The sequence below is a fragment of the Typopeltis vanoorti genome, chromosome 10, assembly GCF_054136105.1.
Source record: "Typopeltis vanoorti isolate ZY-2024b chromosome 10, IOZ_Tvanoo_1.0, whole genome shotgun sequence".
Taxonomy (NCBI): Eukaryota; Metazoa; Arthropoda; class Arachnida; order Uropygi; family Thelyphonidae; genus Typopeltis; species Typopeltis vanoorti.
The window spans coordinates 106,169,412-106,196,691 of NC_143558.1; the positions used below are offsets into that span (position 1 = coordinate 106,169,412).

A 27,280-nucleotide genomic window follows, 5' to 3' on the forward strand; every position below is an offset into this window, starting at 1 on the left:
TCACAGCATAGAAAAATAAGCTCGTATAGCCAATTCCCAAAAGAAGAGATAAGTGTCCATCATTAAATTACTGGCCTACTGCTTTCACCTCAGTGCTGCCTAAAGTAATAGGGAAAGTCATCAACAGACAACTTCTTCAACACTTGGAGAAGTGTGATCTAATCAGTCACTACTGATATGGATTATAACATATCTCCTTACTTATATCACCATATTTATAAAAACATGTCATGAAAATGTTTGGAGAAACCTGTATTATTAGAAATCCCCATTTTCAGGGATAGGGTTTGGCTTTTACAGGTGTTCTGGACTCTGTTATCTCACCCACCCCTCTTCATCATATACAAAACAAGACCTTCTCTCAATGACTTACAATTCTATAATCACTGTTTTGCTGATTATTATTATTATTGTATGGTCACCTCCATGGAGTCCAAAGACTCCATGTGGGGAACACAAACTATTCACATAATCTATCATACCGCTCTAAATTAAAGATGCCAAGAAATTATATTCTTTGTTTCATCCTTTATCCAAGTGTCACACCTTTTGACTACTTGTCAAAGTAGTGACACCCTTTTGAGTACTTGTATATGGAAATATGACTTCTGCATTACTTCAACTTCGGTATCAACCATTGGATCTGGCTCCCATTAATGAGACCTCAAAAAAGGTTGAAACCGATCTGGGCAGTGGCCCTTCCCATAATGCATAGCATTATACATGTCCGTAAGGATATGTGCATTGTATTATGGGATACTAAGGTAATTGATATGAAGTCACTAGCAATCCAGTTGTGAAGTGACTTCGCACGCTTTGGTTCTCCTTTCCAGATGTATTTTTTGTGTTCTATTTTTTCATGACCAAAGTAGTTCATTCCTGTCGGTCCAAAATATTGAGTTCTACATTGCCTTGGACGTAGATAAAGATATAGTGTATGTATAGTCTCTTGGAATTTGGTTGGGTTGGAGAGAGGTTTTGGCCACAGTTTTTTAGTTGTATCTATTGTAAATGCACAACAGACAAACTGGGCTCCCTGAAATGACAGCGATTCAGAAATGTATACAAACCTTTAAATGAAATTTCTACTTACATAAGAAAAATTAAGGATCACATAGGCCCACTTTCTCCTTCCCAGGTGTCTATGGCATTCTGTGCCACTGTGGAAGTCAATTTTTGGACAGACAGGAAAAACTACTTTGGTCAGGAAAAAACAGAACACAAAAAATACATCTGGAAAGGAGAACCAAAAAAAAAAAAAAAAAATCTCAACATGCCATAGGGAATGTTGGAAGTTTTTCCACTTGGTTATACTATAAATTAAAGATACCAAGAAATTATATATTTGGTTTAATCCTTTATCCAAGTGTAGGCAAAGAAGTTTGCACCTGAACTATTTTCAGGACTGGGGCAACTCGTATACAGAAGCTTATAACTCCACATCACTTGCCTTAGTATCCCATAATGCACAGCACATATCCTTACGGGTATGTATAATGCTATGCATTATGGGAAGGTCCACTACCCAGACCAGTTTCAACCTTTATTGAGATCTTGTCAGTGGGAGCCAGACCCAGAGGTGATAGAAAGTAATTCAGGTACAAACTTGTTTGCCTACACTTGGATAAAGGATTAAACCAAGTATACACTTTCTCAGTATCTTTAATTAATAGTATAACCAAGTGAAAACATCCATGCCATAGGCATGGATATTTGTGATTTTCTGTGAAAGTACTAGTGATGGTAGTGAGCAGTAGATGGCATTGGTGTTAGGTGATGAAGGTTGGTGAAATAGTGAAACAAAGAGTTGTAGAGTAGATGCCCTCTCTCGATGAGTCTTTGGACTCCCTGAGGTGCGATGTAATAATAATAATAATAATAGCTTAAGCTAGCAAAATGTCAGCTATATATAATTAATTCTAATTAGTAAATTACATATTTACATTCCAGTGTCTACATAGTTTCCTTTTCAGAAACTTCGACAAGAATAACTGTAACAGCTACAGAAATTTAAACATGGAATTACTCCATATATCATTTTCTAATATCTGTCCAGCAGCCACCCTCTTATCCATATAAACAGTGTCATATCCATTCTCACGGTTCTAATTTGTATAATAGAGTTCCATTGATATTTGGCCAATTGCCTTGCAAAATCATTGTACAGCCATTTCCTCTATTCAACTCAGCTGGTTACTCTATTATAAAAAAAAAGTTAGTAAATTACTAAGATATGACAGAACCCTCACAAAGCCATGTCGTCCCTCGTATAGTATCATAGTCTTATCCACTCATTCCTGAATTCTCTTTTTGACCAAGTTTTTCAGTATTTTTACCAGCACTCCTCGGATACTGATTACTTTCTAATTTGAAGAAGACAAAACAGGCGAGATCTTACTATATAAAAGTATAAAATTGCTGGAGCTTTTTTCCCACTTGGTTAGACAATAATAAATTTAATTTAATCCTTTATCCAAGTGTAAGCAAACAAAGTTTGCACCTGAAGTATCTTCAGGACTGAGGCAACTCATGGTAAAGGTGGATCAAGCTCTCATCACTACTTATCTTAGTATTTCCCATAATGCAAAGCACATCTACTTGCAGACAGGTATAATGCTATGCATTAAGGGAAGGGCCACTATCCAGACCGGTTTCGACCTTTATTGAGGTCTCGTCAGTGGGAGCCAGACCCAGAGGTGGTGATACTAAGGTGGAAGCAATGGAGAAGTCATATTTACCTATACGAGTTGCCAATTTGGCAACTCGTAGTGGCCCTTCCCTTAATGCATAGCATTATACCTGTCTGCAAGTAGATGTGCTTTGCATTATGGGAGATACTAAGACAAGTAGTGATGAGAGCTTGGTCCACCTTTACCACGAGTTGCCTCAGTCCTGAAGGTACTTCAGGCGGAAACTTTGTTTGCTAACACTTGGGTAAAGGATTAAACTAAATTTATTAAAAGTATAGAATGTTATTTTCAGCAATAATGATCAAGGAAAGGAAGGAGTAGCAATAGCATTCAACACAAACGTGAAGATAAACTTCTTGATCTTGTTCCTTATACTTCTGGCATTAATATATAGAAACTGCAACATTGCTTTAGGCCCTCTACCCATCTTTACTTCTGAATTGACTACCCTATCAATATTTTTGCTTTAGAGACTAGATTCTGTACTTGGTCATTCTCACACACTTGCCTCATGGGAGAACCTTCACCCAAATTCACCTGCTTCAAACTCTAATTGCTAAGTTTTCCTGAATTTGGACTTCAGCATGCTCAGTGAACAAAGCTCTCTAGACATTTAACATCAAAACCATTTAGATGCAGTCCCATCAGCTTTATACAAATCCTTCTTTCCATCAAACTCAGGCCATAGGTCCACAATCTCTACATCATTCTTTCTGCACAACCTGTGTATTGATTTGTTTACTATCAATGCCCTCCACCTCAATTCGCATCTATCATAGCATGACAGGCGACTTACAATCTTTACCTTCTCGCTCTTCATTTTTGCTTTGTCCAATAACTGCTTCACATCCTCCCTCATTGAATACTTCTCACTTCTCAGATCATTAGTGCCAACCAAGACACAAACACTTCAGCCTTACAATTTTGCATCTCGATGGTATGACTAATATCATTAATATTTGCGGCAGGGAAACATGATTTTATTATACTTTCGTTACATACTCCTCTAATCATAGAATCCCTGTATATAATTTTCTTCCTTACCTCGTTTTTCTCATTTGTTGACATGATCTCAATTTTTATCTCTAATCTCCTGCTTCTTTTTCTTCTCAGCCCTGCTAATCTCTTGCATCTTCTGCAACTTTTTAATTTTGCACTTTGTCAAGGATAACATGCAAGCATGCTATTTCTTTATTTAGGTCAATTTCATTCTCCTGTATTTCCACTGCCACACATTCAATATTAATTTTGATATTAACATTGTCTATTTTACCATCATACTATCTACTCTACTAATATTCACTTTATTCTCTCCACTTAACTGGCTTTCCCTTAACACATGTACCTTCACTTGTTTCACTCTCCTTCCATAAATCCTTCAATTTTTGCAATGAATACATCTCACACACATACTGCACTGTACATTGTCATTGTATGTTATGCTTTCGTGCAGGCCTACACCTTTTACCGCATAAGCTTCAGTAACCGATAAGCCCGTGGAATAGGTTGGTTACTCCTTATTCCCGGTAGTATCTTATGTTTCCTCAGGATAAACTGGGGGAAAAAAAACTCGTTGTCCATACCCAAGACTGGCTAACTTGGCTATAACTGAGGAAGATGCTTAAGCTCCTCACGTCACTGATGGGAATCGAACCTAGGACACTTGTTCCCCAGGCATATGGTTGCGAAGCGTGTAATCACTAGGCTAACTGCGTGGACACACTGTACAAAATCATGGAAATTCAAATTATCCAAGAATTATGTCTTTTCAGTGTTGAAACATCTCGAGCTTCAATATTCTCTACATCAGTGTCTTCACATCATCTTTCAATTGAGTCATGATAATCTAGTCACCTTCAATGCTTTCAAAAACATAATTTTATATTTTTTCTCATAAAAAAATGACTTTCTTCTCTGCTTGCCTTTTTTTAATGCTTTAATACAATCAAGACAACCTTTCCTAACACAAATACATGACATCTACAACATCCACAGCTTATAAAACTTTTTTTTTTTTCATCTCAAAAAGTTACTTTTCCATCCAGCTGTATAAATCTCAAATCTGTCCAACTTTGGAATACTGCTCTCACATTTAAGATGGTGCATCAAAAACTCTCTGAAAATTCTTAGTGCTGTTCAGAGGAAAGTAGGTTGCCTAAATGACAACTTCTCCCATAGACTGTATACTGCCAATCTCTCATACGCAGTCAGTTCCTGCACTGTGCCTCTTCTACAGATATTTTTGAGCACTGTTCAACAGAACTGGCATATCCATCATATCATGTCTCTGTTAAATCTACAAGAATATGAACAACAGCTGCCTAAAATCCTTTTACTGTTGAATTAATGATTCAATGAATTTTCCTACTATGCCTACCATATGCAGCAAAGATGGCAGCAACAAAAGCCAACGGCGAACGAGCACCCCGTGTCTCGACAGCACAGTGCTGTCGATTGCTGCCAACAAACCTATTATGTACCACAGCTGCAAAACTATTGTCAAAGATAGAAAAAAAGGGTATTGCTGGCCTGGTTAGCCGAGTGGTTAGTGTATCCACTCTCCAGCCAAAAGGCTGCGAATTCGAATCACGCTGTGGGCATGGAAGTTTGTTTGTGAAAATACTAGTGGTGGTGGTCGGTGATAGATACCATTGGTGTAGATAATGAAGACAGTTGCGGTGGGTGGAGATGGAGAGTTGTAGAGTAGGTACCCTCCCTCAATGAGTCTTTGGACTCCCTGGAGGTGTTACTGACAACCAGTGCAACGCAAGCTCACCTTTGCCCGCGAATGAACTCTGCAACCTAATCACATCAACAGTAAACGACTTGATGGAGGCTAAAAACAAAAAAAAATCAATACCGTTATTTTGAACTTTCTGATGGAAAATCATTAAAAGAGGACATCAACATAGAATGCAACATTGATTCTAAGAATATCGTCAGGTGCTTTCATTTTGGGCCTATAAATAAAGGAAAGGATGGAATGAACCTTCCCCACCTAGTAAAAGTGACTTGCGACACACCGACAAGTACATCAAAACTAATAACAGCGACCAACAACAAGTTCAAAGACACTTGTCCCCAACTGCACATACGTGCTCGACCAGATTTAACATTTGCACAAAGGGAACGAAGACAACTCGAAAACATCAAAATGGTGACAATAGTTGGATCATTGACTACAGCACATCAATGCTTTGAAAGAAACTTTTACCTCCAAAATATGTTATGTGCAGTGGTTAAATTGGTGCAAAAACCAAGTGATGCCACTAGTGGCCACCATGGAGACCAATATGCAAGCACTGCATAGGAAATGTGCAATACCCTTGAGGTCAAACATATGACTCACAAAATCCTACATATCCACTTCACCAACATTCGTGGCCTAAACTCCAACCTTAATAGTGTCCACTACCACCTTCAGTCTACCAAACCCCACCTACTCTTTCTGGTAGAAACTCAAATCTCACCTCCCCCAGAACTACTTATCTCAACCTTCCAAAGTACTCACTCTTTAACAACTTTTGTCCCAAGGGTGGTGTTTGCGCATACATCCGCTCTGACATACCTTGCCAGAGAGCACCCAACATAGAATTACCAACTCTGACCTTCTTTGGTTGAAAATATCCCTTTCCCACTTGCTGTCTCTATCGCTCCCCCAATGCAGCCAACCACTCTGATCTCTTTAATTTCCTCTCCTTAAAAATTTATTTTCTCCAATCCCACTTTCCCAACAGTGAAATTATCCTTGTAGGAGATTTTAATGTCCACAACACCAGCTGGCCTTCCTCCTCCAGTTGTACAGATCTTGCAGGCAGAGATGCTAAAACATTTGCCATCACTAATGACCTTACCCAACTTGTTATCTGGTATTCAGATGCCAATCAGAATACCAGATAACCCGAACCACTTCCCAAACATCCTAGATCTCTTCCTAGCCAATGATCCCTCCAAATACACAGTGAAAGCAGTGAGCCCGCTGGGTAATTCTGACCCCAATCTAGTGCTCATCCCCTTCCCCCATGCAACAATGCTTACACAGACACTCCCATACAAGAGTAGTTTGACATTATAACAATGCCAACGAGACAGCCTCCACAACATCTATTCCACACTCCCATGGTTGGACTTTTGCATCCTGCCTTCCAATCCAAACATATGCATTGAACTTATTACCAAAGTAATCCTCACTGGCATAGAAACATACATTCCACACACTACTCTGAACTGCCATTCCCTAACTAAACCCTGGTTCTCCAAAAGATCTGCCAAGGCTGTACAGATGAAACACCGGACATAACGTAACTGGCTGAAATCAAGAACCTCATCCTCCTTTAGAGCTTATACCGAAGCCCAAAATAGATGCAAAAAATCAAACAATGCTTCCAAAACAGAGTTCAAAAGAGCGAAAAGCAGGAAACTAGCAGCCTATCCAAACGGCAGCCGAGCCTTTTGGTCTCTCACCAAAGCAACTGGCTGTAACTTACTTCTGCCCAATGCTATTCCCACCCTTATCATACCCAAATGGCTGTATTGCGTCATCATCCACAGATAAAGCCAATCTTCTGGCTTCACACTTCGCTTCCAATGCATGCATAACCGACAATGATAAATGTCCCCCAACCATTTCAGACACCCAACATACAATGCACCCCTTTATCCTTTTGTCGGAATGAGATCAGAAAAATGCTGTCCAAATTAGACACAAAAAAGTCTACTGGCCTTGATGGCATTCCCCCAATTGTCCTGAAAGGTTGCGCACCAGAACTGACTCCTATCCTATGTCACCTACATATACTCTCTCTTACTCCATTGGAATCTATCCCACAAACTGGAAATTGGCCTATATTCAATCCATTCCCAAGAAGGGTGACAAATCACTGCCGTCCAACTACTGCCCTATCTCGCTTACCTCAGTCCTGTCTAAAGTAATGTAAAAAATCATCAATTCCCAACTCCTACACTTGAAGACATCCACCTAATAAATGACCACCAGTATAAATTCCGTCGCTGCTGATCAACAAGAGATCTGCTCATATATGTCACCCATCTCTGGACAAATGCCATGGAGAATTTTGGCAAATCTCAAGTGGTTTGTATTTGATATCTCCAAAGCCTTTGACTGGGTCTGGCACAAAGGCTTACAAAGTAAATTACCATCATTTGGTCTGACCCAGGACTTCTGTAGTTCGATTACCAGCTTTCTGTCTGGACACACATTGTGTGTGATGGTGGATGGCTCCCTATCCTCTCACCACTCAATTAATGCTGGGGTTCCACAAGGTTCTGTCCTCTCACCAACCCTCTTCCTGCTATATATCAACCCAACACAGTTTTACAGACGACAGCACATTACACTCCTTGCTTTCATTTGATAAACCTTACCCTACACAACTCGCCTCAACCTACAGAACATCAACCATCACCACCCTCAATTCCAATCTCCAAGCCATCCTACAATGGGGGTTCAGATAACCTCATCAATTTCAATGCTAATAAAACCCAGTTCTGTTCTATTTCCCATAAAAAAGAACGATTTTTTCCCAGTATCCTCTTTGACGATACCCAAATATAAAAACTAAGATCTTTCTCATTTTCAACTAGTCTTCGCAAATTAGAGCATGGTTGCTCTACAACATGCATATGCTATAGTTGTGGTACATTCACTCTCTGTATGAAGCTTTCGTTCTTCAAACAAACATCCAAGGCTTATGTAATGTTGGTGATCTCTTGCTTACCAACATTACATAGGCTAGAAGATCAGTTATGAATTGAGAGTGATAGAATCCATATTGCAGGTCTTCAGATGGTGCAGAAATAGACTGTTGATGACCTGCATTGTTTTAGAAAGAAAAGAAGTTAGAACAAATTGGACAGTAGTCTGTTGGCTCACTTCTGTCTAGAATGAACTGGATGTAGGCCTGTTTCCATGCTATAAGGTAGATACTAGCTGAACAGGATTGAAGAGGCAATACCATCATGAGTGGATGCCAAGTTACAAGTGTCCAAGTTACTAAAGGCAAAAGCCCAGGGGTAGCAGGAACTGAGCAATTCTTGGTAAATGGGGAGGAAGGGGCTTTGTCTTGTCATCAATGCAGAAATTGGAGGAGAATAGTAATGAGAATAGTAAGTTGGCCTTGTATCTGGGTGATGTTACTATAGTGCCATCTGGATGGTGTGACTGGTAGCAACATGGATTGGACAAAAGTTGTGCCCAGTGGTCTTGGTAAGGGATCCAAAAGACTTGAGTGCTATTTTGAAAGGAGTTAAGCTTGTAGCATTGGTCTTTCAAAATCAAAAATAATAATAATTATAATTTTTTGAAATACAGTTTTAGTCTTTTAAAAGAGCTTTTTGTTTAACTGCATAAAAAAAAATTTATAAAAGAATGAGTATCATAAATATACCAAAACCTAAATTTTGACAATCAAAATAACGTTATTACATTTCATTTTGTTTTTATGCAATTTTAATTTTCAGTTCTGTAGAACTTCTATTAAATTTCTGAGTAGTGTATTCACTATAAACTATGAAAAGTATGATGATTTCAGAAATATCTTTTAAAGAAATAGCTTTTATCTATCTGCTGGATTACACACATTTCAGGCAAAACATTATTATTACATATTATTATTATGACACCTCCAAGGAGTCCAAGGACTCATCATGGGAGGGCACACTACTCTATTATTAAACTAGTTAACTAGTTAAATTATGAACTAAGCACGGTAGTAGTAAAAATAGTTACAGAACCAGTAATTTTGATTCAAAAAGAGTTCAAAATTAATTATTCTTAAGAAGGTATACACTCTTAACTGTTAGCTAGTAAACTTTTCAGACTAAATGTTGTCATACTATAAGTATATACCATACTGAACCATAATTCAAATGAATCAATTCACTTTCTATCTTTCATCTTAATAATCCAGCCTTTCACATCCATGCATCATTACAATGCATAGTTGTAATGATGTGTGTGTGTGTGTGTGTGTGTAACAGTTGTGATCCACACAATCAAAAGCTTTCTTATAATCACAGGTGAATACTCCTGAAATTTTCTTGTTCTTTCCATAATACATCTCTAGTTCCTCTACCTCTTCTAAAGCATGCCTGTTCCTGTGGCATTTCTCTATTTACATATGGCTCCAACCTTTGTTGGATCACTTTCAGCATAACTTCACTTGCATGTCAAACTAATAGCGATGGTTCTATAATTCTCAATAATTTCTGGGATTTAATTTTTTTTGGAACTGGGATAATTACTGATGTTTTCTAATCTCTAGACCAATATATTTTCTTCCAAACCTGTTGACAAATCTCAATATATTCACTACTTCATCCTCAGCTGCTCTCAATAATTCCACTGATATACCATCAGACCCAGGAGCTTTTCCTTTTGGCAGCTGTTTCTGTTGCTAACATCACTTCACTTTTCATTACCATGGGTTCCTCAACAAATTCTCGCCTCTCAAATTCTCCAATATTATTATATTTCTTATACAAAACCGCTACATATTCTTTCCATCTGAAAAAGATCAGAAAACTAAAATTCTAACATTCTAAATTATTCAAAAAAATGTTGTGATATGTCTAATGATTCTGTTTTGTTTTCTATTGGCAAAAACCACATATATGCAGAAACTAAGCATTCATACTGTGAAGTAATTTTTAATTAGGATTATAAATAAACAATAAACAACATTTAGAACGAACAGCCAAGCATGCTTTGGCTTTGCATCATGGCATACTAAGGCAATTGATGTGAAGTTGTCAGCCTATATATATATATATATATATTGTTACGTCGTGTATATCTGCTATTATTATATCGATGCACTATATTTAATTTTATCCTTTCTTACTTCAACCTCTTCTATCAAAATCCTACCGCTTGCACCTTTTGTTATGTCGGTTGCGCCATTGTTATGTGACCTTCTCTTTGTTTTAATTTTATCGTTATCTTTCCCTTTTATACTTTTCCTTGCGTAATTTAACCTTCTAAGGGCCACCAGAATTACCTGTTCCCTGAATACTATGAGCTATCCTATTCACTCAGACAAATTTATTTTTACTGCACCAGCCTGGGCCTTAAGGGTAGAGCTAAACTCAGCCTAAGAATAGTCATAGGATATCAGGCACTACTAATAATCTTAACTGAAATTCAGAAGCCTTAGGTTTTCTAGTTTATTGCAGTCATGCCCTACTACTCTTAATTGGGATATCCCTGCGCACACATTCAATCACATACAATCACAGGTTCGTATTTTATGAAGGGTCAGGGTCAGTCAGCATGATCAGAAACACAGATATGTAAAGTATCAAATAAATTTAATGAACTCATTATGCAATGCAATACAAAATAAAATAATTATTAATTCTAATTTAAACTTCTACTTTTCTCTCACCCTCTCACTCTTAAAATAATTAAGCATTGATTTCTAAATGTTAGCAAATTAAATATTTCAACATATTTTACATTCTTATCTACAACTCTGTTGGACATTTAGGTATTTAGCACATTGATAATCTCTCTCGAATGAATCACGATAAATTCTCTATCTAATTGAAAGTTTTTAAAGTTCATTTCAAAAGGCATAGAGTCATTTACATAAATCTTAGTTCTTCACACTTCCTTCTATTACAAGTTTAAGATACACTCTCTTTGCACTGTTAGCCAATTCTCAAAAGGAGATAGAACAAGTGAAAATACTTATCTACTCTTTATCGGTTTCTTTCGTCCTTCCTTCTTTGTTACGATTCTGGCTATCTCGATTTTTTCACCACATGGGACACACATGCTCTCCTGAGCCGGGCGCTATCTCTCTGCTAAGGGTTTATGTCAACGACCTTCTCATGACGGCCTGCCATACTACGATCTTGCCAAACTCTGCTGCGGTGCCATGCCAGAACTTCTCGAAAGTCAGCTCTTAAAAATAAGAGCTGAACTGCGATGAACACTTGTAGCACACGGAGAGATATGCAGGAACAAGGAAACGGGATTCAATTCCGTGTCGTGGGTTTTATACACTCCCCAAGAGCGCCACCTTTCCGAGTTTGAATTTCTCTTATCATCTCACCTATTGGTCTCTGACTGGGTGACTTCACCGATCAACATACGGGACTTTCTATTTTCGAGAATGTATGCATCACAATACATACATTACATCTTCTCAGTTGTGATGCCCGTGGGTGCTTACGCTGCTCTTGTAGCATTAGGGCAATCTTTGCCCTATGTTGCTGAATAACTTGCATTCTATCACTTGTAGAAAATCACTAATAATTTCTCTTATACCTGCCCCTTTTTGCTGACTTACATTCATGCTTGACACACAGATACATTAATTTTAATTCACATAATTCCAAGTTTAATATACAAGATGTTGTTTACAAAAAAAAAACATAGTTATACTGTGCTAAAAGATAAGTATGCATATTTATTTTATGTTTACTGTTAGATTCTGGAATGGTGACATCATGTAAAAATGAGGTTGCCTATTTCAGATCTAACAATATACAAGTAGCCTAGTTGTTAAGATACTTTGGAAACTTTATTTGCTTACACTTGGGTAAAAGTTTAAACAAGAATATAATTCTTGGTGAATACACCGGTTCTCATCTGATCACTGAAGTTAAGTAGCATTGCACCCGGTCAGTACTTGGGAGGGTACCCACCTGGGAACACAGGGTCCTGCTAGCTTTCTTTGCCAGCCTGTTTTGGCCGAGTGGTTAGCATACTGGCTCCCCAGCCAAAAGGCTGCAATTTTTTTTGTGGGTTCGAACCCAGCCATGGGAATGAATGTTAGTGATTGTCTGTGAAAATACCAGTGGTGATGGTAGGGGGTAGAGGTGGGGTGGAGAGTTGTAGAGCAGGTGCCCTCCCTTGATGAGTCTTGGAACTTACTGGAGATGTTACATAATAATAATTTACTTTGTAACTAAGTGAAAAAACTTTCTACAACTATCTCTCTAATCTAAAGTATGTTTATAATAATGTGATACACTTTTTTACTAATTATATATGGGAAATATATGGCTTCTCCATTAATTATAGTTTAGTATCTTTCTAGATCTTGTTCCCACTGATGACATCTTGGATTTTAGCAAGATAAGTACTGTGGTTTTCTTTCGTTTGTTTTTATTTTACTGATACTAGTGGTAGTTTTGCCCCGCTAGCAGTTTTTTTTTTTTTTTTTAAATAAATATTACGATTGCTAGTAGTGCAGTTAATATCTGCATCACAGGATTAATTTTAGTGGTATCACAGCTGCCATTTTATATTAGCTCAAATAGAGCATTTGCTGGCAGTGTGGAATTTTTTTTCTATATCACAGAATTATTTAATTCTCAGTCTTACAACTGAAAGGTTTTTTCTCTCTCTCTTCCAATCAACACAGAGGTTTTAGTCTTTTTCCTTACCTGAGATAATGGTACCAATTCCTCCAAGGATGGAAACTCAAGGATGTGATGAAATGAGTCGTATGATTAAGGTTTTAAAAGAGATAGTTGGTGCTAACAAGATTTATTCTTTCACCTTGAACAGCAGAGGAAAATATTTAATAGTAGTTAAAGATGTGGAAAAAAGGGAGAAACTATTACAGGATTTTACTTTCAAAGGCAGCACAGTTATTCCTGAAATGGTTGGGAGCCAGGTTAAAACAGTAAAAATCAAAAGATTTCCAATGAAATACATAGGAGAACAGTAATGAAATTCTTATACAGAGATTCTGGAAATGTGGTAAGATTAGTAACATATGAAAGGGTTTATCAGGTGAAGATCCAAACTGGTTTTCTAGTGATGTCACCTTCACAATGGATATGAAGATGCCCATACCAAATTTTGTCAACATCGGTACAACCTGAGTTAAGGTTTTTTAACTTAAGTTTCACCTTAACTTTTTTAAGTTAAGGTGAAAGGTTTTTTTCTCTCTCTCTCTCTTCCAATCAGAGGTTTTAGTCTTTTCCCCTACCTAAGATAATGGTACCAATTCCTCTAAGGATGGAGGTTTTCTAGTGATGTAACCTTCACAATGGATATGAAGACACCTGTGCCAAATTTTGTCAACATCGGTACAACCTGAGTTATGATAAACTACCCCAGAGTACAAAAGCAGTGCCTGTCTTATGGTTCATACTATCACTTGGGTGGTAAAAGCCCCAAATCTAAATGTTTCAACTTCATGGAGATTGAACATATTGCTAATCAGTGTCTCAAACCATTCAGAAATGTGCAAGTTCTGAACACTGCGTTAACACTTGTCCTTTTAGAACTTTCGCTGAAAGAGTTGGAGCACCAATATAGCCAATTAGAACACCGAATATATCAGAGAGGCATAAAGAACAGTTCCTGGATCTTCCAATTCAGTCTAGTAAAGAGTTGCTTTTAAACAGATTACACTTGGTAATATCACAAAAAAGTGTCTGACCAAATCAGCTAGAAACTAGCCCCAAAATTCCAGAACCTCAGCAGCCACTTTCCCAATCAAATATGGATGGCACAGCATCAGTTGAAATTACTAATAATGAACCTAGTATAACAACTGAGCAGATACAAGACGAAATCGTGAAACTGTTCTAGAAGGAGAAACTGGAGAAGAAACAGAAAAGCAAGAAAGACAACTGAAAGAACTTAATATGCAGACAAGATCATCAAAAAGGAAAGATGAATTAATAAAACAATTGAGGATAAAGAAAACAAAAAAAATGTAAAAAAGAACTACATCTAAAAGCAAAAGAAGTAATAAAAATGTAAAGACAGAGAAGGTTGCGGATCGTCAAATGAAACTCTTCAGGCTCAGAAGAGTTTATGGACTATGAAGATCCATCTGATGCTAATAAAGGAAAAGAAACAGATACAATTAAAGAAAAAATAATAAAGTTATTTTTTCTTTAATTTTCAAAATTAAAGAAAAAATTATTCAAAATTTTCTCAATATGATTATTTTCTTTCATCTACATGAAAGAAAATAATAATCATCATCATCAAATTCCTGCCGTGTACCCTCAAGGGGTGTACAGGATATGACAGTACTAAATGAAAATATTACATCATTACTAACTTCCTATCTACAATTTTCCTCCAAATCAGTCTGTTACTTGTCAAGACTCCAACATTATCAGATCTTATATTTCTATCGTCTAAGGCACTTTGTACTGTATCAATCCACCTATATCTTGTTCTTCCTCTGGGTCGTTTTCCTGCCAACCTGGCAGAGAACACTTGTTTTGCTAATCTTTCCTCTCCCATTCTATTTAAGTGACCATACCACCTGAGATTAGCTCTGCTGCTAACGCATTCCTGGATGCTGACAATGTCAAGTTCTTTCCTAATATCATCATTTTTAATATGATATTGCCATTGATGCCATCTGTTCACGCCTCTAATCTTTCTCAGGACTCTCATATCTGCAGTCTCTAGTCTTTGGTCAAGTGTTTTACTTCTGACCCAGCTCTCAGATCCATAAGTTAAAACTGGTTTGAACACTGTCTTGTATACAGCTAATTTAGTGTTCCGACTAATTTCTCTCTTATTCCATATGAATTTATTCAATTGACTTCCCACCATACCAGCTTTGCTGATTCTGTTGTCTATTTCTATATTTAATTTACCATCTTCAGTAAAAATCGTGCCTAAGTAGCTGAAATGTTTTACTTGTTCCACAGGTTCTCCATTCACAACGCAGTTGACATTTTCAATGATTCTGCCTATTTTCATTGTCTTTGTATTTTTATTGCTGACCTTCATACCATATCTATTACAACAGCTATTCAATTTAGTCAGAGAATCTTGCAGACTTGTAGCGGATTTATTTAGAAGTATAACATCATCCTCATAAAGCAAAGAGCTGACATTAACATCTTCAATTTTGGTATCATGTTTAATACCACATTCCTTCATAATGTGATCCATATAGATAATGAATAACAGAGGGGATAATGTACTTCCTTGTCTCACACCAGATTTAACATTAAACCATCTTCCTGTACTCCCTTCAATTCTAACTGCTGACTTACAACTCAAATAAAGCCTAAGTATTGCTTGATATAATGCCCCATTGACACTATATAACTGCAGCGTATTGAATAGCTTCTCTCTTGGCACCTTGTCATATGCTTTTTCCAAATCGACAAAACTTAAATACAGATCTTTGTTATATTCCCATGCTTTCTCGACTATTTGTCGTAAAGTGAAGATCTGATCCTGACAGCCTCTATTTGGCCTGAATCCAGCTTGTTCTTCACCAAGCTTTTCTTCCACAATTCTTCTCAACCATTTCTCCAGTATACTTGCATAGATCTTGCCAGGAATACTCAGTAGGGAAATACCTCTGTAATTCTCACATTCAGTTTTATTTCCCTTTTTATATATGGGTACTATGAGAGCTCTACTCCAATCATCGGGAATTCGTCCCTCTGTCCAGGCTTTCTGAACTATGCAGTGCAGCCACTGTAAGACTCTTATACCACCATACTTCAGCATTTATGGTCGAATATCATCTACTCCTGCTGCCTTTCCACATTTCAAGCCTTTGATGGCTTTTTCTACTTCAAGTATGGATATGTATTCCTGACTGCATGCCTGGTCAGTGTTTTTTATCACTGTGCTGTCACCACTGCTTGTTTCATTTAGCAGTTTTTCAAAGTAATTACTCCATACTTCAAGGATATCTTTTTCTCCTGTTTTCATGTCACCTTTATCATCTCTAATTCCTTTTACAGCACTCTTTCCTCCATTTCTAAGCTTCTTCAACAACCTCCAGAATATTTTGCCACCTTCTTGATATTTATTTTCTATATTCTTGCCAAAGTCCTCTCATGACTTTTGTTTAGCTAGTTTTACACACTGTTTAGCTTTCTTACATTTGTCTCTGTATTCTGTAAGAGTAAAAGCTGACTTATTTGCCAGGAACTTTTGATATGCTTTCTTCTTTTCCTTCACTGCCTCTTTAACTTCCTGTGTCCACCAGGGAGTTCTGATTTTTTTATCCTTGCACACAACCTCACCTCATGCCTCTCTGGCGGAATCAATCAATGTTTTCTTCAGAGTTTGCCACTGAATCTCCACGGTTTGAATCCTGTTCTCAAACTCTTTCATTTTCTTTTCAATAATCTTTCTATATTTTAGTCTACAGTTCACATCTGAGAGCTGCTCAACTTTTATTCGCTTTAAAACTTTCTTACATGTTATTCTTTTCAATATGAAATTCAATTTTATCCTGCTCAAGACTAAATAGTGATCACTTCCAATTTCAAATCTTCTGTACACTCTGGTGTCCTGCACCAGGGAGAAAGCATCACTATCAACAATAACATAGTCAATGAGACTTTTCTTATTCCTAGCCTCTTCTCTCCATGTGAATTTGTGCACATTTTTATGTTGGAACATGGTGTTAGTAATAACCAGTCCATGTCTTGAACAGAAATCCAACAGATATTTGCCATTATTATTAGCTTTGCTCTTTTCTCCAAATTTTCCCAAATTATTTTTATATGTCTCACAATCATTTCCTACTCTGCTATTTAGATCCCCAACAAGGACCAACTTTTTCTTTTTCATTGTGTCAGTTGCTTTTTCTAAAGCCTCAAAAATTCCTCCACTTCTACCTTAGTGGAACCTTCTGTGGGACCATAGGCACAAATAAGTCTCATTGTCCAGTTCCCCATTCTCATATTTGCCCACATTACTCTACTTGAGACTGACTGCCATTCAAGAAGATTAGCCTCGTATTTTGTGTTGAATACTATGGCTACTCCTTCTTTTCCTTGATTGTCATTGCCTGAATATAACATTTTGTATTTATTGCTCAGAAAGATCTCACCAGTTTTTGTCTTTTTTGTTTCAGTCACCCCTATTATGTCGATCTGGTACTTATCTAATTCCTCAGCTAGCTCTATTTCTTTGCCATTCAGGCTTCTTACGTTGATAGTACTGATCTTTAACTCTGGTGATGTTGAGTTGGGGTTTGTTTTCAGATTGGTTCCAGTAGCTGACTTTTTGCTGTTCGCCCTGGTTCCCTGGCGAAAACAATGGGGGCCTTGTTTAACCAGGCGACGCCCCAGCCGGCATGAAATTTTGTCATGTTGTACCATCATTTTTTATTTTGGTTTAACTAATAAGAATACAATTTGGTCGGCTAAATCCCAAATTGCAGCCCATCCTCGTTCGTTCAGTATCAAAGTAGATACCCAACAGGGTGCACCACGAGAAGGTGAGGATTGGACATTAGGTCAGAAGCCCTGGTCGGTTCTCCGCATTCCTTTAAAGGCTATGTGGAGGTCTCCTCTCAGTTATACAGCTTTGACCCTTAAGCACCCCGAAAGAAAATAACTGGCTTCCAAATCAAAAATGATAGGTATGAAATTGAAATAATGGAAAGCAACAAGAAGCAGGCTATACAAATGCTCCTTCATAGATTGAAGACCTCACCAGGTTCATCTAAAATCTAGAAGTTAATGACTTACAAATGACACATCACTAATCATAGCATCTCCTTTCTGCATTGCCTAATTAAATGTACGAGGATTCCATAGGCAATTTAAACAAGAAACTGTAACTTATGCTACACCATAATTTCAGGTTTTTATTTCTCCAAGAAACATACTTCTGCAGATATAAAGATATAAAAACTTCAACAGATAGATATCTACCTCTTTCTTATTGAAGCTTTGGAAGATTTAACAAGGCTGGAGTAAGGGGTTCTTATTCTTGATGCCCTCCATGGGGGTCAGTCTGTAATATCCAAAGGGATGCAGAAGGGAGAATATTAACAATAGACTGGAAATACTGTGTAATATGGTTTATAAATGTTTATGCATCCAATGGAACAGTAAGACAAAAATTCTTCCAGGAACTGGAGCCATATTTATGCAGTGTCCACTACATCACAGCGGCTGGAGACTAGAATTGTACCAAAAACCCCACATCACACAAAATAGGGCACCCCAAGAATGGAAAAGTGGGATATGTATAGCTTAAAACATTCGAAAATGCTCAACTAGTAGACATATGGAGAATTCGCATCCTAATCGGCTTACATATACATGAATCAAGGTACTGGCATCTGTCTTGATCAAATTTATATCTTTTCTTCCCTTATAAATAGGATAATTCAGAAAAAAAACTAAGCTAAATGTCAGATCATTATTCAGTTCTACTTAAATTCCACTGTATGGAACAAGCAGACATCAGTTCTGGGACCATGGAGACTTCCAACAAATTTTCCACTGATCTTTTCAACCAAATTCCAGACCCTCTGTTCGAATTGGAATAATGTTACCTGGAACTGGGATATGTGGTTAAAATTCAAACAAGCAGGAAAACAGAATATGATTGAATGGAGAAAGGAACAGGCTTTCCTCAAAAAAAAAAAAAAAAAAAAGCTGCAAGACCTGTATAAAAGAGAGCTGGTTCGTAACAAACCAATACAATGATACAGAACATAACAACATCATTAGAAATATTAACATAATAAATAAATATTTCCATGTTAATAAAATATTAACATGGGAAGCCAGAAACAAGTAGAAGAAAGAAATTTTAAAATAAGAATACAGCAGCACTTAGCAGATAGTCCTTCATCTGCATAGAAAGTACTATCACTCAAATCTGCATTGATGGTGAAGACATGTCCACCACTCAAGCATCCTTGACTCCTTTCAAAAACACTATAAAAATCTATTTCAAGACAATAGTACTGTGGGAAATATAACTCTTGGAACATTAATGGCTTTCCTGTTCATATCTATGATGGGCATGACAGATCCAAACAAGCTACCAAACAATCTGAAGTTACCACAGCCTACAAAGAATGCCAAACAAAAAAAATCCCCAGGACCTGATGGTCTAGAGTTAGAGCCTTACCACGAGGCCTGGGATTTAATTCTTCCCATTCTAGTTATACTGTTTAATTCTTTTCTCTCATCAGGACATATGCCAAGTTAATTTGCAGCAAGCCATACTGTCCTCATTCCAAAACCTAATAGAGATCATACCTTAATCAGCACCTGGAGACCTATTTCTCTATCTATAAGATATTTTTCTGCCTTATCAATACCAGGATCAAAATAGGAATGAGATAAATAATTAAAAGCACACAGGTGTATGGAGTTCCAGTTGGAGCAGATGAATTTAATCTGTTTCTTCGAAGTGATCTATTCTGCTTAGTTAACATGAAAAAGCAGTCAGTGGCAGAGCTATCAGTAGAACTTATTCAAGCATTTGATAATGTCTGGAATTCAGCAAATTGGTATGGGTAAAAAACTGCTTTCCATTATTAAAGGGGGCCTATGCCAATTCAACTACCCACCTCCTAGTTAATAGATTCTCATCAGACCCAGTCAAAATTCAAAAAGGAGTTTTAGTCCACTGCTCTTTGCTTTGGTTCTTACAACAATCAACAATATATGTGCTGTGCAAGGAATAACAGTTCCTTCAACTATGAAGGAAAATAAGGAATTAGTATATGATGATGATTTAGTGGGCACTTTGAAGGATAATAATTCCATATACATCTTTTTTGGCATTTTGGAAATATTCAGAAAGATCAGTGGATTAACTGCTAATAATGACAAGCCAAAATGAAAAATTTTTCGAAAGTGGGATCTCAGAGGCATTCGTTTCGGAAGAAGCCCCTCATTATATTTGGACCTTCTCCACTTCACCGACTCCACAATATTCACAGTAAAAGAACACTGAACTTCTCAAGTAGTACTTAAAACCATAACCTTCCCTATTCAGTTTTACATAATAAATCTTACAGATCTCACAGAAGCTGAAGAAAAGCAATTATATAATAAGCAATTTTTGGTTCAGTCAAGACCAAGAAGTTAAAAAGGAATTTCTTCAACTATCAACTTCCAGTCTTAAAATTCTACTATTTAAGCAATGCAACTTCAAAAATCCATAAATGATGCAGCCCAATCAGACATGTGCAGACCTCTCGTACTACCTGGGTTTTCATCTTCTCCTGTTTGGAGTAAATTATTACAAAAGTCCAAAAGCTGCATAGTTCCTGAATACTACAACATTCTGGGCTTAAATATAAGATTGCTACAACATTCAGGCAATGACATTCTTTCCATTAAAAAAAAAAAGGAAAATGTGGATAAAGAAATCTTTAACCTCTTTTGCAACAAACTTCCACAGTTGAGTACTGACAACAACTCTGTTTCATAGTTTAGAAGTTCTAAGGATACCCTAACAGGATGGATCTTACTTGAAGAATTGCATATTACTGCCTTCCAGTCAATACCACCAAATGAAGGTACATTAACATCAGAGATATAATCTGTGACATCTGTTACTGATTGCAAACAGCAGAACATGTATTCTACAGCTGCCCTCTTGCTCTGCGTATTGAGAACAGATTATGTAATGTGTTGGCCATTCCATTACTTACAACAAAACAGGTTATATTTTTGCAGTACCAATGACATGTCAGCAATTGGAAGAGAATTTTGATTTTTATAATTATTATATTATATTATTATTATGTGACACCTCCAGGGAGTCCAAAGACTCATCAAGGGAGAGTGTGCCAACAGCATTGAATGATTAATCCCCTTCCAACTAGTAACCATGCCCAAACTTCCTTAACTTTTTTTGTGAGCCATTAGTAGCAGAGGCTCTACCAATCAACCAACTTTTGCTGGCAATTAATGAATTAAAATACCATTTATGGAAGGTTAGAAAGAAACATGAATTTGAAAACAACCAGCAATATGACATACAAATGCTTTATAATATTGTACTGTGGAAATTTTATTGTCCCCTCAGATGATTTTTGGATTTAGAAGGAAGCATTCTAGGAGATATCAAATTTTTGGCTAGGAGATGTAGACCACCCACATTATGCAATATTCACCAGAGGGAGATAAAATTCTGTCTATTTTTACTATGACAATTATTTCTCTTAGTTCAATGTAGTCTCATGGTCAATTGCAGGGATGACTGGTGAGCAATCCCAGGCAGTGAAAGCCAACTCAAGATAAGACTAAACATCTGGGTATTAGTCATCTTTGCGCTTTAGTTTCAATTGGTCTTTTGGTTATTCATCTGCATGAGAATGGTGAAAATAGGAAAACTAATAGCCTTTGGCTATATGATGATGATATAAAAGAGCTGAGGCCTTTTGCTCTATATCTCATATTATCAGACTCTCTTCACCCTATACTAACTACTGTAGGCCTATGATGAGCACCTCTTTACTTTTTCACCTCAATAAAGGTTGAAACTGGTCCTCTCATAACGCCCAACGTTATTCATGTCCAAAAGGAAGTGTGCTTTGCATTATGGGCTACTAAGATAACTGATGCAAAGTCATCAGTCTCTATATAAAGGTAGCCTAGTTGAAAACTTTACACTTGGGTAAAAGATTAAAGTAAAGTATAATCTGCTTTCTAACTTTGTGAAAAAAAAAAACCTCCACATTAAAATAAATAGCATACGCAGTATAAACCATGAGTTTAAAGGGGAAAGAATTATTCAAAAACATTTTTAATAAAATAAATATGTTTATGATGGTATTAAAATAATAACTTATTACTCCATTGGAATTTCAAAAGATTTTCAATGTATAAAGTATCAACACCATACCTCAAAATGTTTTGGTCTTATTGCTGCAAGCCATATGCCAAGAGATACATCCTCACCCTAAAAGTAATACATTATTTATTTATTAGTAGGTAATTTAAAATATCACTTGAAATTTAATAAAGTAGACCATTCAGAATATAATAAAATATTTATATGTATAAAAAATTATTTGTACATAAAGACAGGGGGGAAAAAAACTGATTTTTTTCTAGAACTAAACTGGCAGAGTAAGAAATGCAATGCTGACATTACGGAAATAATCTGAAAAACTGAACTACTGTTAATAATGCCTTCGATATTTATAATTTCTTGAATGTTGGCATTAAGAGTACAAGGAAATGATGATGTGCAAAATTCACTTGGAAAGAAATTCAAGAAATAACAAAAGCCTTACTGACTTATTGAGACACTGATTTGATTCTAATTAGATTAGAATACAATTACATTGTATTAAGATATCTGTTTGCTTATTACAGGAATAGAATGTGAAGGGATTATTATTATTATTGTTTCCTATATCATTTATGTACAAATTAAACAGTAGTGGTCCCAGCACTAAACCTTGCAGCACACCACTAGTCACCTGTTTTGGGCTGGATTCTGTCCCTCCCTATACCATTTTTTGTTCTGTCCAGCAGCCACCCTCTTATCCACATAACCAGCTTCATATCCATCCCCATTTATTTTAATTTGAGTTACAGAGTTCCATGTCATATTCTGTTCAAATGCCTTTGTAAAATCAAGCAGAATCATCATATGGCCATTTCCATTATCAAATCATCTATTACTCTATTATAAAAAGTTAGTGAATTAATAAGGCATGACGGACCATTCACAAAGCCCCTCATACAGTATCACATTTTTATCAACCCATTCTTGAATTCTCTTTTTGACCAATTTTTCCAATACTTTTTGCCATCACGCCTGAAATACTGATTGGTCTATAATTTGCTACTAAAGTCTTAGAACCTAACATATGCAAGGAAATTATTGTGCCTCCCCCCCCCTGGAATTCTACCAGAGTTGAAACTTAAATTAAAGAGCCTAGTTAAAGCCATTGCTAGTTCCCTTGCACCTTCTCGCAAAACTCTAGCTGATATCCCATCTAATCCCCTAGCTGTATATACATTGAGATTCTACAATATCCTAAGAACCTCCAATTCATCCACCTCTGTTCTCATATTAGCATCTATCATATATGTTAAAGCAGTAACCTCACTAGGATGATATACCCTTGCAAAGTGATGTCACACAGTAACTCAACTATTTTATTCTCTTCAGACCCCATGTGACCATCATCACTCATTAAGGTTAATCTTCCATAGTTATTCTTCCTCATGCTTGCCACATAAAGAACTGTTTGGAATTTCCTTTGGCCTGCTTGGCTAAATCCTTCTTGTAATTTGATTCTGCTTTCCTTACCATGCTGGTCACCTTTCCTGCCTGAGTCTTGTACTGTTCATGAGTTTGCTGGTCACCTTTCTTCTTATATACATTTCACAGCATTTTTATCTTTTGCAGCTCATGCTTAATGACATTACTAATCCATCCAACTTCTACATGATTAACCCTCCTTACCTTACGTATTCAATTTAATACTGTTTCTTGTAGATGCCCCTTAACTATCACCCATATACTACTAACATCCTTCTCTTGCAGTGATTTATGCCATGGCATAGATTCCAGCTTTCTGCTAAGCCTGTCACAATACCTGTCTTGTAGTTCCACATATACCCCTTCTTCACAGAGTATTCCTCATGTTTTTCAATCTCCTAAGTCAGGACCATATGGTTACTTCACAAATCAGAGGCAATGTGGCTATCTTGATTATGGATAGCTCTTCTGATCAAGTCCAATACTCTCACACTCCAGTTCCTTCCATCACATGCTGCCTCAAGAAATTATCTCTCAATAAGTGTATAAATTCCATTTCCTTTCTGCCATGTGATCTCTCTTCCTTCCAGTCTATATCTCCATAGTTGAAGTCATCCATAATAATCATTCGACCTGTACTCATTCTACTAATCTGCCAATGCATGTCTTCTACATCGTCTTCGGAACTCTCTGGCCTATAGCAACAACAACTGTATATTTTGTCTTACTGGCCTTGATCTCACACCAGACTTTCAAATGAACAGCCAGCCTCCCATCTATCTCCTCTTTTTTTTTAGGCTGCAATTCATCCACCACCATCACCAGTACCTCCCCCCCAATCCTATATTCTCTATCTTCCCTGATAATACTAAACCTTTCATATTCTATCCCTGTGACAATGTCATCTTCTATTAGTCAAGTCTCGCTAATGCTTATAACTTTTGGCGAGATTGAACTAACCAATGCCAAAAATTCTTCCTTCTTGTTCTTTATACTTCTGGCATTAATATATAGAAACTGCAGCATTCCTTTAGGTCCTCCACCCATCTTTACTTCTGAATTGATATTTTTGCTTTAGAGACTAGATTCTGTACTTGGTCATTCTCACACACTCGCCTCATGGGTGCCTTCACCCAAACTCTTCACCCAAAACCTGCTTCCACTTTAATGGCTTAAGTTTTCCTGAATTTGAACTTCAGCATGCTCGGTGAACAAAGCTCTCTGTAGACACCTAACACCAAAACCATTTAGATGCAGGTCCATCAGCATTATACATATCCTTGTTTCTGTCAAACACAGACCACAGCATTTTCAGGGAAGATAGAGAAGATAAGATGGGGGAAGGGTATTGCTGATGATAGCAGATTAATTGCAGCCAAAAAAGAGTAGGTGATAGGTGGGAGGGCAGCTGTTCATTTCAAACAGTCTGGTGTGACATCAAGGCCATTAATACAAAATATACAGCTAGCTGCTAATATAGGCCACAGGGTTCTGAGGATGAACTGGAACACACATCATCAAATTAGTATAATGAGTGCTGGTCAAGTGAATATTATGGAGGATGTCCAACTATGGAGATACAGATTGGAAGGAAGAGAGATCATGTGGCAGGAAGGAAATGGAATTTATACACCTACTGAGAGATAATTACTTGAAGCAGCATGAGACTGGGGGACTCAAGATGCAAGAGCATAGGATCTGTTCACAGCATCAGACGAGCTATCCATAACTAAGATCATCTACATACCTACTCTCGTCTTGGCCATCCGCTATACTTTATTATTATTATTATTATCCCATGGTATTATTACACCAGATCATAGAGGTCAAATTTGTGTATTTTATACAGCACCTTTTCTGAGTTGTTATAAAGTTCACATTTGGAAATATTCATACAATTTAGTAAATGCACTGCCGATGCTTCCTTGATGTTACAGATTTTGCAGATGGGGAAGATTTTTAAGCCATTGCTAAACTTGATTGGTCTTGAGGCAAGAGATCATGGTAGTGGCAAAGCGATTAAACTTGGAGTTGATGGTAGCTCCTGGTTTTTCTGCTGAATACCAGTGGTGAGTCATGTCCTGTAGAATCATTCTTTTTATGTTTTCTTTTTGAGTAGTTTTAAAAAGATTGAAATCTGTGGTATCACTTGATGTTGCAGCCGTTTTTGCCTACTTCATCTGTAGTTTCAATTCCCTTTAATCCCATGGGATGAGATCCTTTGGAAAATTATTTCAGAATCCTTATGTAGTTTGTTTATGTTTTTTGCTATGTCTCTAAGTATTTCTTGATGGCTAGTATAGCAGTTCTTAATAGCTTGAAGGGCTGCTAAGGAATCTGTGAAAAATATAAACTCCTTTGGGTTTTGTTTATACAAATGTTACAGTGCTGTGTTAATGGCTATTAATTCTGCATGGTATGAGTTGCATCCAATACTGTTAGTTGTTTTTAGTTCTATATTATGACTGCCATAGATGAGTACGCCACTCCCAGAATTGCCATTTGGATTTTTGGAGCCATCTGTGTAGATCTTTATTGAGTCAGGTCCATATTCCATTATTTTTGAAAGAGTTAATGATCTAAAGATTTCAGGGTTTTCTAGGCTTTTTATCTCATGTTTCCCCATTTCAAAGTTAATGACTATATTTTTCCTGTCTTGATTTGGAGGAAAAGTAGTTGGCTATTTTATTTGGAAAATAAAATCCTAGGGAATTTTATTTTCCATGATTTCATGCATTGTTGATTTTTTCTTTATTCTGTTTGTTGGTTGCCAATTTTTTAAAAAGTTCAGTTGCTCTACGATGTGCAAGGTTGGCTCTTTTTTCTACAAATTTAAGATTTTCTTGCCACCTAATTTTAAAGGAACAAGTTGGATTCGAATTCTGCTATTTTTCCAGGAGTTGTATTCATTAGTCCACATATGATTCTAGCTGTATTTTTCTGAATTTTTATAAGCTTGCCTAAACTGGTTTGTGATGTTTGCATCCAGATAGGCAAAGCATATTCCATTATGGGTCGGATAATTCTGCTATACTAAACATCGAGAATTTGATTAGTTTGCTTCCATCATTCCCACTATTACCAAAGAACTAAGTTTCCTTTGAATTACTTACTACATTGGATTGTCATTGCAGTTCACTTTTCTATACAGTTCTTCACTTGTTACTTATCTTTTGCATCTATCAATGCCAATGTTCATCTCATAGTCTTTGATCATTACCCACATCTAACAAACAGAGAACATTTGTGAATATGAATGTTTACACCAGCCTCAAGCTATGTGGCTAGGCTCACTGATTTACTTTTCCATATCTTGTCCATTGCTTGTTGCTTTACTGTCACTTTTGTTATCTGAGATCTTATCTCTTTTATACAGTCAAAATTGTGCATCATGTTGCTCTTCAAGTATGCGAAGCCCCTAACCTCTTTCATGTCCACTGATCTTTAATTGCTTTTTCATTCTCTTCATTTTAAACATCATTGTTTTATTGCCCTTCTTTCAATGGCTGACTTGTCAATCCATCCCCCAATCACTAAGATGGGTACATGGATCTTGTTTATCTGGGCACATCTGAGCTAGTATGTTGCACTTTTCTTTTGTACTTTCATCTTGTTAGAACACTGC

At 36.8% G+C, this 27,280-nt stretch overlaps 1 protein-coding gene across 6 annotated transcripts in view; it reads right to left on the minus strand.

Moving 5' to 3' along the window:
* Positions 1 to 27,280, minus strand: part of LOC150102651 (UDP-GalNAc:beta-1,3-N-acetylgalactosaminyltransferase 2-like) — a 322,880-nt gene that overhangs the window by 5,853 nt on the left and 289,747 nt on the right. For all 6 annotated transcript variants that reach the window (XM_090399028.1, XM_090399029.1, XM_090399027.1 and 3 more), the window contains one exon: positions 22,282 to 22,338. In XM_090399028.1, the coding sequence (XP_090255154.1) occupies positions 22,282 to 22,338 (57 nt within the window). The remainder of the gene's footprint in view (positions 1 to 22,281; positions 22,339 to 27,280) is intronic.